The 14,275-nt window shown below is 44.3% G+C and overlaps 1 protein-coding gene across 2 annotated transcripts in view; it reads left to right on the top strand.

Moving 5' to 3' along the window:
• AGBL1 (AGBL carboxypeptidase 1) overlaps window positions 1-14,275 on the top strand; it is a 399,614-nt gene that overhangs the window by 29,332 nt on the left and 356,007 nt on the right. For both annotated transcript variants that reach the window (XM_083712535.1, XM_083712536.1), the window contains exon 5: window positions 871-964. In XM_083712535.1, the coding sequence (XP_083568661.1) occupies window positions 871-964 (94 nt within the window). The remainder of the gene's footprint in view (window positions 1-870; window positions 965-14,275) is intronic.

Genomic DNA, 14,275 nt, shown 5'->3' with positions numbered 1-14,275 from the left:
GGTATTCCTTTTTCTACACTGACTGAACACAGAGTTCACACAGAGTGCTGGCCACAAGTCTGCCATTTTGAGATATGACTAAATCCAAATACACCCAACTTTATCATGTTGCTGAGCATAGCAGGGAAATATCTTCCCGTAGTGGGCAAACTCTTTCAGGGAAGTTACAGAATACCTGACTGAGTAATTCCCCAGCTTTCACAAAAAGGGCTGATTCCAGATTTGAAGAAGCCTTGGGCAAAGTGTCCTCTAATGAACACTGGGAGCCACCACATTAGTGTCCTCTATTGCCCAGAGCAATGCATTGTGGGAAATAAAAATGGCCACGGCTTTCCAGGCCCAGTGCCTGGTGCTCCTCAGTGCACAAGAAAAAGGATTATTATAATGGGGCCCCAGGGACAGGCATCAGTTCTAAGCTCTTCTAGGGCCCTAGCATCCACCTGAGAGTACCACCTGCTGACTCTGGCCTGTTCCTGAACCCACAGTTTGAAAACGAGCAAGTCAAGGGGCAGGATAGTGGGGCCAGATGGATAAATGCTTCAACTCTTTAAGACTGCTCTCATTCCCTTACAGATTTCCTTGGTCTGAAAAGAGGTTTTTATTTTTGAAATATGTTTGGATGTTTTTATTTGTTTTAAACTGTTTACTGCTATGTAGTTTGCCGCCCTGGGCTCCCTTGAGAGGGAGGGCAGGATAGAAATTGGATAAACAAATAAAAAATAATAATAAGATTGCTGAGAGAGCCAGAGATTTGTTAACAACCCCAGAAGCCCACTTTCTTAGGCTATGATTCCAAAACCATGCTATTTCCCCCCACATACACCCCCCCTCCAGTTTTAGCCTGACTGCCTATTTCCTTCCTTTGCACAGTTACCGTGGGAACCATGTTGGGAGTGAATGGAGCCATGGAGCTGCTCTTCAAAGTCATTACACCTTACACCAAGAAGCACACCAGAACGACAAGGTAGCGGGGGGAATTTCTGGGATACCTTCTCTGGACTTGTGTGTGTGTGTGTGTGTGTGTGTGTGGCAAAAGTACTAAAGACCAAAGTGACAGGCTGGGGAGTGAACAGAGGTAAATGCTACCCTTATGCTAAGGTGCCAGTCCAAATTAAGCCAAGGCGTTGATGTCCACATGCATAAAGGAAATCAGACTATTAGCTCACCAAGCTCAGATATGTCTCTACGTCAGGAGTAGACGCTCCAACTCCCATAAGCTGCAGCCAACATCAGAGGTAGAATCATAGAAGTGTAGAGTTGCAAGGCTAATCCAGTCCAACCCCCTGCAATGCAGAAATCTCAGCTAAAGCATCCATGACAGGTGGCCATCCAACCTCTGCTGATAAACCTCCAAGGAAGGGCAATCCACAACCTCCTGAGGGATACCGTTTAACAGATGAAAGGAGCTACATCTGGCCTACATCTGGAAAACATCATGTTGCCTATGCTTTGTCTCCATAGACTGGCCATTGCTCTCTAGGGCGCCAGACAGGAGCATTTCCCAGCCCTGGCTGGAGAAACCGTGCATTGAAACTGGGAATTTTTGCATGCAAAGCCATGAGCTCTACCACTGCGTTGCAGCCCGTCCCCTAAATGTCATGGAAGCAGGAGCGGGAATTGGATACTGAATGGATAACACAGTAAGCTGCCTTGCAGATGCATCTCCCACTAAAACCTCAAGGGTCAGAGAGACCCTGTTATTTATTTATTTTTAGTGCCTTTTTCTCCCTTTTTCTCCCTTTTTCTAAGTCTTTTTTCTCCCCTTTTCTAAGTCTGAAAGCTGCTGTGACTCTCCAGTGTGAAGTTAAAATTAGCCACACAGCTGTCTTGCTCTGGTCCTGTCCCCAGCCAGTTCCCAGAGCGAGATTTACAAGGTGTGCACGCCTTGTAAAAGAGAAGGTGCACGTGACCCAGAGCTGCGCCTGCTTCTGCTTCTCCTGCTGCTTTGATGTGGCAGGAAGCAAGAGGAGCGGCGTGCCGAGAAATATCAAAGCTCAAGACATGGGCGACTGTGGAAAAGATGTGCTGAAGATGGACAGATGCAAGAAGAACAGAGTGCCCCTGAAGAATAATGACAGTGCTGCTGAATCATTGCAACAATAATAACAGCAGTAATAATAACACAAGAAGAACATTGCACCTCAAAATTACAGTTGTAATAATGATGGCTATGATAATATGTCAATAATAGAGATGCCCCTAAGATGGCTGGATGCAAGAAGAACATAGCGCTGTTGTATAATGATGATGATAGTAATAGCTACAGCAATAATAATTTGTATAAAGGTAAAGGGACCAGTTAGGTCCAGTTGTGACCGACTCTGGGGATGCAGCGCTCATCTCACTTTATTGGCCGTGGGAGCCGGCGTACAGCTTCTGGGTCATGTGGCCAGCATGACTAAGTTGCTTCTGGTGAACCAGAGCAGCGCACGGAAATGCCATTTACCTTCCTGCTGGAGCGGTACCTATTTATCTACTTGCAGTTTGATGTGCTTTCGAACTGCTAGGTTGGCAGGAGCTGGGACCGAGCAACAGGAGCTCAGCCCGTTGCGGGGATTCAAATTGCCGACCTTCTGATCAGCAAGTCCTAGGCACTTTGGTTTAACCCACAGCGCCACCCGCGTCCCTACTAATTTGTATAGCAATAATAAAAACAATACCGTAGTCATTGGTCCCAATAAAGGTGTTACTCTACCCAGTGCACACCAGATGTTTTGGACTACAAATCCCATCAGTATCATAGGGCTGTGCTGAAGTAGGCAAAACAGCCACACTGACTGGGGTTGATGGGAGAAATCTGGAGAGTGCACATGTGCATTTTATGCAACGCTGTGTCCTCTTTTTCTTTCGCACAGTGCTGGAAAAGGCAATGCAGAATCGCCATGAAATGAATGTTTCACATGCACGCAGCACACTCAAGCAGCTGTCAGGGCACCCTGCTGCCTTCTAGGTTTGCCATGTGTCCTAGTTTACAGAGGTCATTCTCCAGTTTGAAGGAGCCCTCTCTTTGAAGGGGTCTCTGGCCCAAGCCCAGTTTAAAGATGAAGCATTGTAAGACAGGAGAGGAGGGACACCAACAGTTAGCAGGACCTGGGCAGCAGACTGAGTGAACAGTCTTCCCCACCATGCTTTTTTTCCCCCTCGACAATGCCTGTTCAGCCACATAGAAAAGAGATGGCTCTTCAATGGAACATTCATTTCATGGTGATTCTGCATTGCATTTTCCAGCACAAGGGCCACATTCCCTTCTGAACAACCTCCTAAGGGCCATGTGCCACAGGATCAGAGGCAAAAGTGGGTCGAGCATTATTTATTAATTTAAACTTATTTATTTATTTATTAAATAAATAAATATATATTACTGTTTGATTGTAAACAAACAAACAAACACCAGAGTATTTTAGAAAATAATAAGACAATAAATTATGAACAAAAACAGTTTAAAACAGTCATAGAAAACATTCAAAGAATAACTAGAAATCAATAATAAGCCAAAAAGAAAGAAAGAAAGAAAGAAAGAAAGAAAGAGAGAAAGAGAGAAAGGAAAAAAAGGAAGGAAGGAAGGAAGGAAGGAAGGAAATCCAGGTTAAAATGCCTGTCAACATTCCACACATCTGGGTAGACTTTCCTAAAGAAATATGTTTTTAGCCACTTCTGAAAAGAGTACAATGATAGCGCCTGCTTGGTGTCAGTGGAAGGTACCACAAAGATCATCTGGTTCAACGCCTTGCAATGCAAGAATCTCACCCAACATGGGGCTCAAACCCACAACCCTGAAATTAAGGGTGGATCTACACATAGGAAAAAACGCTATAAATAAGTCAGAAATTAGATTTTTTTTTTTAAAAAAAACAACTATGTAAAATTGTGTATAAAAATGTCCTGCTCTCTGGCACCATCTGGTATTGCATGTTTATAGCGCATTCAAATAGTTGTTTCTTTACTAATGTAGCTGAGTCCCAAGAGTCTCATGCTCTACCAACTGATAACACTCCTCTCTACTCTCCATCCAGGCAAGCAAAAGGCATGATCAGAATTCAAGGACCCATTCCAGCCAGGCAAAAGCATTCAGGGTGTGACACAGGGCCACTGTAGGTGTGGTCTGGTGAGAGTTTAGAGGACTTGGAGTGCTGCATTTGAGCCCCAGTTTGGGGTCCTCCACTACTGCTGTATTTAGTGGTTATCTCTGCTGATTTTGAAGTCTTTGTTGTGCTGCAGTTGTTGTGTTCCTGTTGATTGCGTTCTACTTGTTTCTGTTGTTTCAAAAAAAGTATTTTTAAGGTGGGGGAGGGATGGGCTATCAATGTTTTAAGAAACAAATAATAAAAGTGACAAGACTGAGTTGCAATCCTCAGCAGCCATATCAGCAAAAGGAAACTTGCAATTTACTCAACAGCACAGCAAATACATATAACGAAACATCAAAGGAGGTTAACCTATCAAAGAACAGATTAAAAGGGGGGGGGGAGTAGAAAGAGCCCGAGAAGCACCTGGAGCCAAACATTCACATAAGATAGAGTTTGGTTCTTCACCTTTATTTTTCAAAGTTTCTTCCGCAAGACAGCATTTATCATAATGAAAGATTTTAATGCCACATATTAATGTCATTCTATCTGCTTTCAATTCATGTATTACCTTTGTAAGAATTCAAGATACTCCCATTACTTATCTCCGGTCGTAAGACCGTTCTTCACATTATAACTTGCATTAATGAGCACATCATTTCCACATCTATCTTCTCCTTTTCCTCATTGTTCCAGAAGTGTAGAGAAAAGCTGCCAGACTTTTACAGAGTTGCCTTTTCCTCAGCTTTATTTTCTGTCTGAATCAGCATAACCCCCTCCACTGAGAGCTGTTAGGAGACCCCTATTTCCTCCCTCCCCCGGAGTTACAATTCCCAAAGTTGTTTAACAGTCCCTCTCCACAAGAAACTCTGGAAATTGTAGGTCTGTGATCAGAATAGGGGTCTCCTAACAACACTCAAGATCCTTAAAAAAGTCAGCTTCAAGGATTCTTTGAGGTCAATTGACATGAAGGGACCCAAGTTATTCATGTCCATTAATTTCAAGGAGTCAACTCTGAGCAGGACTAGCACAGAGTACAATCCATTGCTTACTGAGCAGGAAATACGCCCAATTCCCTCTTTATGATATGAGCTGATTAAATGCATGGTGAATGTGCACAATGACTAGTTGCTTTGCAAATTAGCTGCTCAGCTCACATCACCTCTAACGTATATATTCCTGCCAATTTAGGATTATGTTTCATGCACCTGATGGAGTGCACTCTGGTCTGTGAAAGCTTATCCCATAATAAATGTGCTAGGGTGGGATTAAACCTAGCCAGCCCTGTCAGTGGAAGGAAAAGCACGAGGACTTTTCTGCTTGCACATTTCGGCTTTCTCCCTCCCCCTCCCTGCCCCCAACCCCAAATTCACTCTGGGGAGCATCAGGAGAATCCCCCAAACAGTGCAGGGGATCATTCTGTCTGGCAGACTGGAATGCATCTGCAGATGGAGCAATTGGAAGACTGTGATGTTGAATTCTACCCTTAGTTGAATTCCACGAAACTCCTTCCTGGTTTTTGCCACAACACATGTAACACTGTCATCCTTCTGGTAACATTTTGCTCTCTCTAGTTGTTCCAAATCTATAAAGTTACAGTTTTGGGCCACAATCCGCCCTGCTTTAATTGAGAGCTGAACAAGCATCTGATCATACAACTTCCTTCCTTTTAAATATCTGACCATGTATTTTTCAGCGAACAAGATTCGGGGATGTAGACATTTAGTATTCAAAGCTGAAGGCAACGAGCAGTTCAATGAATGATACCCACGTGTGTCCTAGACATTCAAAGCATCCTAAGGAATATTCCTCTTTGATTTATGTGCTGTGCCTCTTAAGAGCTGGGGTCACGGCGTACGTGCATGCGCGTGCTTTTGCAAAACGGTGGGCCTGGAAATTCATTGGCTCTTGAAGTGCGTGGCCTCAGACAGTTGCAGCTACTGAAGACATGATTGATGGGTCCCTGCTACACTTAACTGAGTAAGCAAATCCTGTTTGCCCTCCCTCTGTCCTTCCTGCTGGATTGCTGCCTGTGATTAGAATAGCGTTTAGCCATAGAGGCACTTTATGGCTCCAGAGAAGCAGATATATAATGGGAATCTGACATGCACCAGTGTGGCTAGGAGATTACAGAGCATGGCTGGCTGGTTTGGGGCCTTCTAAACAGCAGGTTTGACGCTGCTGGAAAATTCATTCAGTTGAGAGCTTCATTAATGCAAAAGTTTGCAGCCATTATCCTGGGAATGCTCAGAGCAATCTTTGCGTGATAACTTCACAGACAAGTACCTTAATCCCAAACCCACTTACTTGGAAGTAAATTCCATTAAAAATATTCAGTCAAATGTAGACACTGTGCAGTGCAACCCTCTGCATGCTTACTCAGATCCAAGTCCCACTGTGTTCAATGAGGTTTAAAAAGGTAAAGGTAAAGGGACCCCTGACCATTAGGTCCAGTCGTGGCCGACTCTGGGGTTGCGGCGCTTGGTTTACTTTCAAGTAAATGTGTTTAGGGTGCTTTGGATTGTGGCCATAAAATTCCACTTATTTCAACGTAAAATCTAAGTGTTAATTTTAGTTTTCAGCTGAATTTCTTGCTGAGTATTCTTTTTCTGTGTTTCTGACACTTTAAAAATAATTATACCTTTTAAAAAATGTGACAGTCCCTCTTAACAATCATGATACGTTCCCTAGAAATCGTTTGTTAGGTGAGCATTCACATAACGAGTCTACAGTTTCATTATTTCCTATGCAAACATTTCTAATGTGGAATTTGTCCAATCTCAACCTCTTTCCTCCCTCTCTCCATGGTTTCCTCCTGAAATGGCTGCAGCCAATCAGAAAAAGAGAAACAAAAGGGGGAAAAACGGTTTATCCAATTTCTCCTGTTCTGTGATTCATCTGATCACACTCTCTGTGGTTTCCGCCTGAAAATGGCTGCCACCAACCAGTAAACAAACAAGGAAATAAGGAAGGCAGCTGATTAGATATCTGAATATGTGGAATGTACAGTGAGGTTTGAGCATCGTCTTTTACATGCAGATAAGTGAATTTTCAGATAGTGAGTGTGAGGATAGTGGTGGTGGACCTGCCTTCCTTGGAGGTTTTAAAACAGGCCGGAGGGCTATATGTCAGGGACTTCGGCTGTAATTCCTGCATTGCAGGGGGTTGGACTAGATGCTCTTTGTGGTCCCTTCCAACTCTAGGGTTCTATGGGACCTGCATGTATATGCCTTACTCACATCCCTTATAACAGACCAAGCGACCTCTGGTGTATTTTTTCTTTGAAAAAAATCTTAAAACTCCTGACTAATGCTATCTCAGGATTATTAAGTGAAACATTTATTATTATTATTATTATTATTATTGGAGAATTAGCTCTAAAACACTGTTGAATTTTTACGAGGACTTTGTAGTTTAATTGCAAACTGATGTGGGTTGCTGTACTTTAAGACTGGAAACATGAGAAACCGAAATTGACATATTCACCCATCCCCAATCCTCATTTACCCCTTACTCCGGACAAATGCAGCCGCCCTTTAGTTCTTGCACTCACTCAGAAATCTCTCCTCTGGCTGGAAGGAAGGAGCAGACAGCTTTCCCTCAAAAAGGCATGTATGGTCCTTGCTATTTGGTTAGGTTCCAAGAATATGGAATGCACAGCTCACCCCTCCTGAGAGATGTCTATACATCCCATCCCATGAAGGTGGCCAGCCATCTCCCGGTTAAGCCAAGGTCACTTCGAGAGCCAGCCCTGTCAATCACAGAGACAAGAGCTATTTACTAAGCCTGCTAGCATGTAGTAACAAGATACATGGTGCTATTTATTTCACTGGCATCAGCCCCTGGGCTATTTAGATGGAGGTTCACCCATGCCCCAATTGACCTTTTTTGGGATGCATGCCAAATGGCTCATTATTCCCTGTCAGAAATGTACTCCCCCACCTTGGATCAGATAGGGGCGGATTTTTCAGCCATTTCTAACATTATGCGATTCACAGTCATCAGCGAATAAACTCACCAGTGGCAATCTTTCAAAGAAGTGTCAAATCTTGCTGGATGGCCTTCTAATATTGTGAGCAGCGAGGCACTGGTGGGCCTTCGGATGCAAGCAATACTTAGCGTTGGGGTTACAAGGTAATTTATGGCAGGAATAAGCGATCAGCACTCCTGCTTATCCTCAAACGCTGTTTATTGGTGCTTCAGCAGTTTCTATTCCTCTGTGAAGCGAAACAACAGAGGCTGTCTTAGAAAAGACAGGCATAAGCTCAGAGTGCACTGCCCTCTCTTTACTGAAAGGTTGAGTGGATATTGCCCAGAGCCAAGGGGGCATCTTGATTGTGACAGAGAGGAAAGTGAACTGAGGAGATGAAAATAACATTTGTAGGTACCTCGGGATCTGTCCTCTTGTACTTCGTAAAATGCCATGCGCATAGATAGCACCATACAACTCAATCTGTAAAACGAACTTGGGATTTGCAGCTGTATTTTGTGGTTGTGGAGGGTGGGCAGAAGCAAAGTGACCAGAATGGTTATGCAACAATTTGCTATGACTGAATTTTTTCAACCATGGTGAAGAATGCAGCACCACTGGATATTGGAAGTGGAGCATATTTTCCAGACAGAGAAACATGTTCTCTTCTGGACAACCTTCCAGGCTGGACATGCCAGTGGTGGGTGGGGACAGAGGCAAAGGTGAGCAGAGCTTTGAATGCAAATGTTACCTTGTGCAATACACTAGTTCCTCTCACATTCAAGCATCCCTCTCTATCCTCCATCCAGGTGAGCAAGAAGCATTATCAGGGTTCAAGACATGTTCCAGGCAGGCCAAAACACTCAAAGCAGGGCTAGTGAATAGAGTCCCCAGATCCAGACTTATTCAGTCCATGAACTAGAGGTTCATCACCTCTAGTGTGAGGTATATGGTGTTTTTCAAAGCCAACAGCCAATCCTGGCATCAAGGAGTTTTCCATCTAATGTTGACATGGGTTCTGACTGACTAAGGGTGGGAAAGGAAGGAGGGTAACTGGAAATGAACATGATAAGAGGCAACTATATGAGCATTTAATGTTCATTTCACTTGGGAATAAAGATTAAGGGCTTAAGCCAAAGGAAAATTCATGTTTTTGAGCCGAGGTCTAAAGGAACAGAGCTAGGTGGCATCACATATCATAGAAGATCACATAGATGTTCTGGGAAAAGATTTTTGTTCTGAGAGGGAGCCAATTAGGAATGGATATAGCTCTATGATTCTTCCACATTTTAAACCCAGGATTCCATTCTGTTTCTACATTAATCTGCAATTTGAAAAAAAAGATTCCTCACAAAATAACGTTTAAGATCTATTTAACTGTATACTGTATTTCTCTCTCTCTCTCTCTCTCAATATGTGCTTTTAAATGCCCATTTTCTCCAAACGTATGCATTTAAAATGCATATTGGACATGTTTAAATTATTTTTTATTAGTCATCTTCTACACATATGTCTCAAGGCGATGCACACAATGTAATAAAAAGAGCTTAGGAAAACAGAAAAACAGCTCAGAAAATAATAGCAAATGAACTGAAAAACACTGAAAGGAGATACCCGTGGCAGAGAAGCATAAAATCCAATGGATAGCTTAAGCTCTCATGTACACATTAGGCTGAGAGATGTGGATCTGCTAATTTTGTATATGAAGTCATGAAGATCAAATTCCTTAAGCATCCCCAGAGGCAAAATAGAAAGATTAGAGGCATTACAGAAGAGAGCAGGAGACCTTCAGATCGCTGAAGCTGGGGGACCAAAGGTAACAGGCAAAGAAAAAAGCAGGCTGTGGTGGCCATAAACTTGGATGGCTTTAAAAGAGGGTTAGAAAGATGCATGGAGGAGAAGGCCAACCTTGACTATTAGCCACAATAGCCATGTTCCACCTCCACTGTCAGAGGCGGTATGCCACTGAACACCAATTGTTAGGCGGGCAAAGTTCTCTTGTGCTCAGGTCTTCCTTATCAGTTTCCAACAAGCATCTGGTCAGCCACTGTGAGAACAGGAAGCTGGACTAGATGGCCACTAGCCTGATCCAGCATGCTTCTCAAGTTCTCAAACAAGGCCAAAGACGGAGGAGTAAACTAATGACGGTTTTGAAGTCATCAGTAGTGGTTGGCGTTGGGGGTGCTTACTTGACCACCCACCATTGGTGGCACTGCAGCTTCCCAAAAGCGACAGGGCCAAGACAGTGATGGGGGCACATGGGACAAACACACTGGTGGAGTCAACCATAGCTGTCAACTTACAGATTTGAAAATAAGGGACCAGCAGCCTTGAAAATAAGGGACCAGCAGCCAAAATAAGGGACCTGCAGCCTTACCTGTTCCAGAAATTCCAGTCTTCCTGTCCTCCTGCAGTCTGGTCAAACTCATGCTGGTAGCTCTGAGAACACTGTCCAACCAACTTTGTAACCAGAGGTTCAACTGACTAGAATCTGAATCACATGCACCACAAGGCCTATGCAGCCTCAACTTAAGATGGCTCCCCGGCCTGGCTCTGCACTGCAAAGTTTGCAGCACGTGCAACAAAACGGCGTCCGGCAGGCATTCAAAAACCTTCTCAGCTTGCATTAACTAGCCACACACAAGGCATGCAAGCTCCACCCCCAGTCGTTCTTAGACTTCTTACTGGGTGAGCAACGCAGCCAAGCAACACAGTTGGAGCCTCCCTCCTCCCTGGCCAGCAGGGCGGGAGGGAGAGGAGCTGCTTCCTTTGAAATTTAAGGGACATCATTTAAGGGACATTTAAGGGACATCTATCAATAAGGGACAGCAGCGGGACATGGCGCTGGAATAAGGGACTGTCCCTTTAAATAAGGGACACTTGACAGCTATGGAGTCAACCCAATGCATTTGCACCATGCCTGTGTTATCTCTCCCACCTCAGAAAGTGCAGAGAAGCTGGTGACGAGAGGTCTGGTTGACACCACTATCCTACTGGTTGCTTCCGGAAGACCACACTGTTTGCTCAAGCTGTGAAATTCTGCCATGGTTGAATTAGCCTCTGCCTCCCAATGTTTGAGCAGAAGTTGGAAGCCCAAGAGTGCCCCTTCTTCCCTCGGTCTCTGCCAGCCAATATTTTGAGCATGAGAAATGAACTCGGTGCACCGACACACTGATTAGTTCCTTGGCAATGTACAAGTGTGGCTGCCAAGGATTGGTACATTTTGAGGAATAGTCTTCGGACAGCTTTATACATATGTTTATCTGGCAGCAGTTTTGGAGGTGAAGCGGGAAGCAAATCAGCCCTAATTCCCCTTGTTAGTTGCTGATTTCTCATTAATTGTGCTGAGCTGCTTGGGTGTTTACTTGGACAGGAACATACAATTCTATTGGAATGCAGTCAAGAATTCACTGTTAGTTAATGCCCACTTATTTGGAAGTTCCTATACAGTTCGCTTGATCCCCTGTGGGAGTTCCCAGAGGAGAACTTAAAAAATACGTACTTTTGGCTAGGTCGCAGGCAGATTTGTGAGTTTTCCTTTCAGATCGGCACATGGGATTTAGAATAGAACATCCTGCTAAGCAAAGAAAGAAAGAAAGAAAAAGAGGAAAGGAAAAGGAAAGCACTTTCTTGAGAAGGACGGCGTGTGTACAAGGCAGAACCTCCCCACTAATTGGGGCACAACAGCTTGTAGCTGAATGCATGTCACAGTAGAATTGCATGTTGCTTTGTATACATGGAAGCAAGAGCGACACAGCAGCTTCCCATCTACTATGCATATAAGGAAAGGTTATAACCAGGGCTTTTTTTCCAGCCACAACTCAGTTCCGGCATCTCTTAGGTGGTCACCACTGCCATTATAAGACAACAAGGGAGGCGTTCACTGTGAGTTCCGGCACCTCTTTTTCTAGAAAAATAGTACCTGTTAAAACATTTGCAGCTTTTAAGCTGTGAGAGAAAAGGGGAGCGAGGAGGGACCTGAATGAAGGTGTACATGTTTACGCCTGGTGTGGACAGAGAGATGTTTTTCCTCCCTCTCCTCTCTCTCATTAGTCTAAAACCCAGGTTCAGCCAGTGAAGTTGAATGGCAGAAGATTTAGGACAGACAAATGGAATGATTTCTTAACTTTGCACATAATTGTTGCTGTTGTTGTTTAGTCGTGTCCGACTCTTTGTGACCCCATGGACCAGAGCACGCCAGGCACTCCTGTCTTCCACTGCCTCCCGCAGTTTGGTCAAACTCATGCTGGTAGCTTCGAGAACACTGTCCAACCATCTCATCCTCTGTGGTCCCCTTCTCCTTGGGCCCTCAATCTTTCCCAACATCAGGGTCTTTTCCAGGGAGTATTCTCTTCTCATGAGGTGGCCAAAGTATTGGAGCCTCAGCTTCATGATGTATTCTTTCAGTGAGCACTCAGGGTTGATTTCCTTAAGAATGGAGAGGTTTGATCTTCTTGCAGTCCATGGGACTCTCAAGAGTCTCCTCCAGCACAATAATTCAAAAGCATCAATTCTTCAGTGATCAGCCTTCTTTATGGTCCAGCTCTCACTTCCATACATCACTATGCACATAATTAAACTATGGAATTCACTGCCACAAGATGGAATTCACTGGCCACCAGCCTGAATGGTTTCAATAGAGGGTCAGACAAACTTGTGCAGGACAGAGCTATCAGCAGTTATCACTTTCCCTCCACTGTCAGAGGCAGTGTGCCTCGGAAGAGCAGTTTTGAGAAATCACAAGCGGGGAGAGTTGTTGCTGCACCCAATTCCATCTTGCCTGCTTCCCAACTGGTTTCCCACTGCGAGAACTCGATGCTGAATTAGATGGGCCACTGGCCTGATCCAGCAGGGCTCCTTGTGCTCCTATGTGCTTTGATCTTGCCTAGCTGAATGCATGGACCCATCTTTTAGACTAGGCAGGGGCTATTTTTTTGGTTTCTGTGTTTTGTCCAGTACTTAGTGTACATGCTGGCATCGAAGATGGTAGTGCTGCTTCTATAGTGCTGTAGAAGAAGGTAACTTGTCCTCACTGCTACACTAGGTAGTTATTAAGCTCACTTCATATTTCAGATTGCATGGCACAGAGGGAGGTGACATCAGTAGGATAAGTAAATAAAACACTGCATTTGAGTTCTATGCAATGGGCCATTTTAATAGAACAAATGAGCTCTGAAGTCAAGGCATCTTCATTTACACACTTCTCCCTGCATATCTGTTTTTACGGTCTATATCATTTCCTTCCCAGAACAACCTGCCTGAGCTGTAATAAGCAATAAAGTCTGATTTCATAGCAACGCTATGTCAGAAATGCTTCTCGGGGTAAATATAGTTACAGTGCCGAATTATATGTTATTGGCACTGGAAGAGCGAAACGGCAGAAGTGGAGAGAGATTGGAAAATTAAAAGGCAAAGTCACGGGAGGGAAATAGATGCTTTCGGATGAGGTTTTGAAAATAGACGATGAGCCAGCGAGGTGGGGAGAGGCAGTTGCAAAAGGACTTGGCTCCAGATGGCAGGTGCCAAGGTGATGGTGTGACAACAGCTCTGGCGCCATCTGAAGGAGGATGTTGGTATTTGGAATCAAATGGTTTAACTACATTTAACTCTGTGCTTTGTGAAGACGTACTTCCTTTTGTCGATCCTGACTCTTTCCACTTCTTCCTCCAGTTCCATGTACTTTTCATGGGAGAAAACCACCTTCACCTCCCCCTGTGTGTGGAGGCAAGGTATCTAAGATTGGCTTTGTGTGCACCTCAAGGCTGTCATTGCACCCATGGGTGCCGCACTGGCAACCCCTGGCCCAGGTCATAAAATGGATGTCGGCGCTGCTCAGACATTTTGATTGCACAGGGGGAATCTGTATGCAAGCTCTCTGGAATTACCATCACTGCAGAGACAACGGCAGCAGATGTTTCAGTTCACCCTCCTGCCTGGCTGTTTCCTCATGTGTCCCTGAGACAAAAAGGGAAAGAATCCCACGAGGGCTCTTGAACTGCATGATGATAAACAGTTCCTGAGAAGTGTCAGAAGAGGATGTTTTTCATTCAGCTGTTAGCAGCTCTGTGCACATTTGATTCCCCCTCTTCTGATTGTATTCACCACAGATTTTTAATATATATATACACACATTATAATTTTAATCACCTGGGGCTATTGTATATCGTGAAAGGTTTTGCGTAGCTGCTGCCGTTGCCACTTCTGTCAGCTTGGGTGATGCATCGCCAAGAGCAGAGAAAAC

Source organism: Podarcis gaigeae, assembly GCF_964106915.1.
Source record: "Podarcis gaigeae genome assembly, chromosome: 14".
Taxonomy (NCBI): Eukaryota; Metazoa; Chordata; class Lepidosauria; order Squamata; family Lacertidae; genus Podarcis; species Podarcis gaigeae.
Note: the sequence above shows the minus strand (reverse complement) of the source record. Positions and strands in the feature narration are given on the sequence as shown.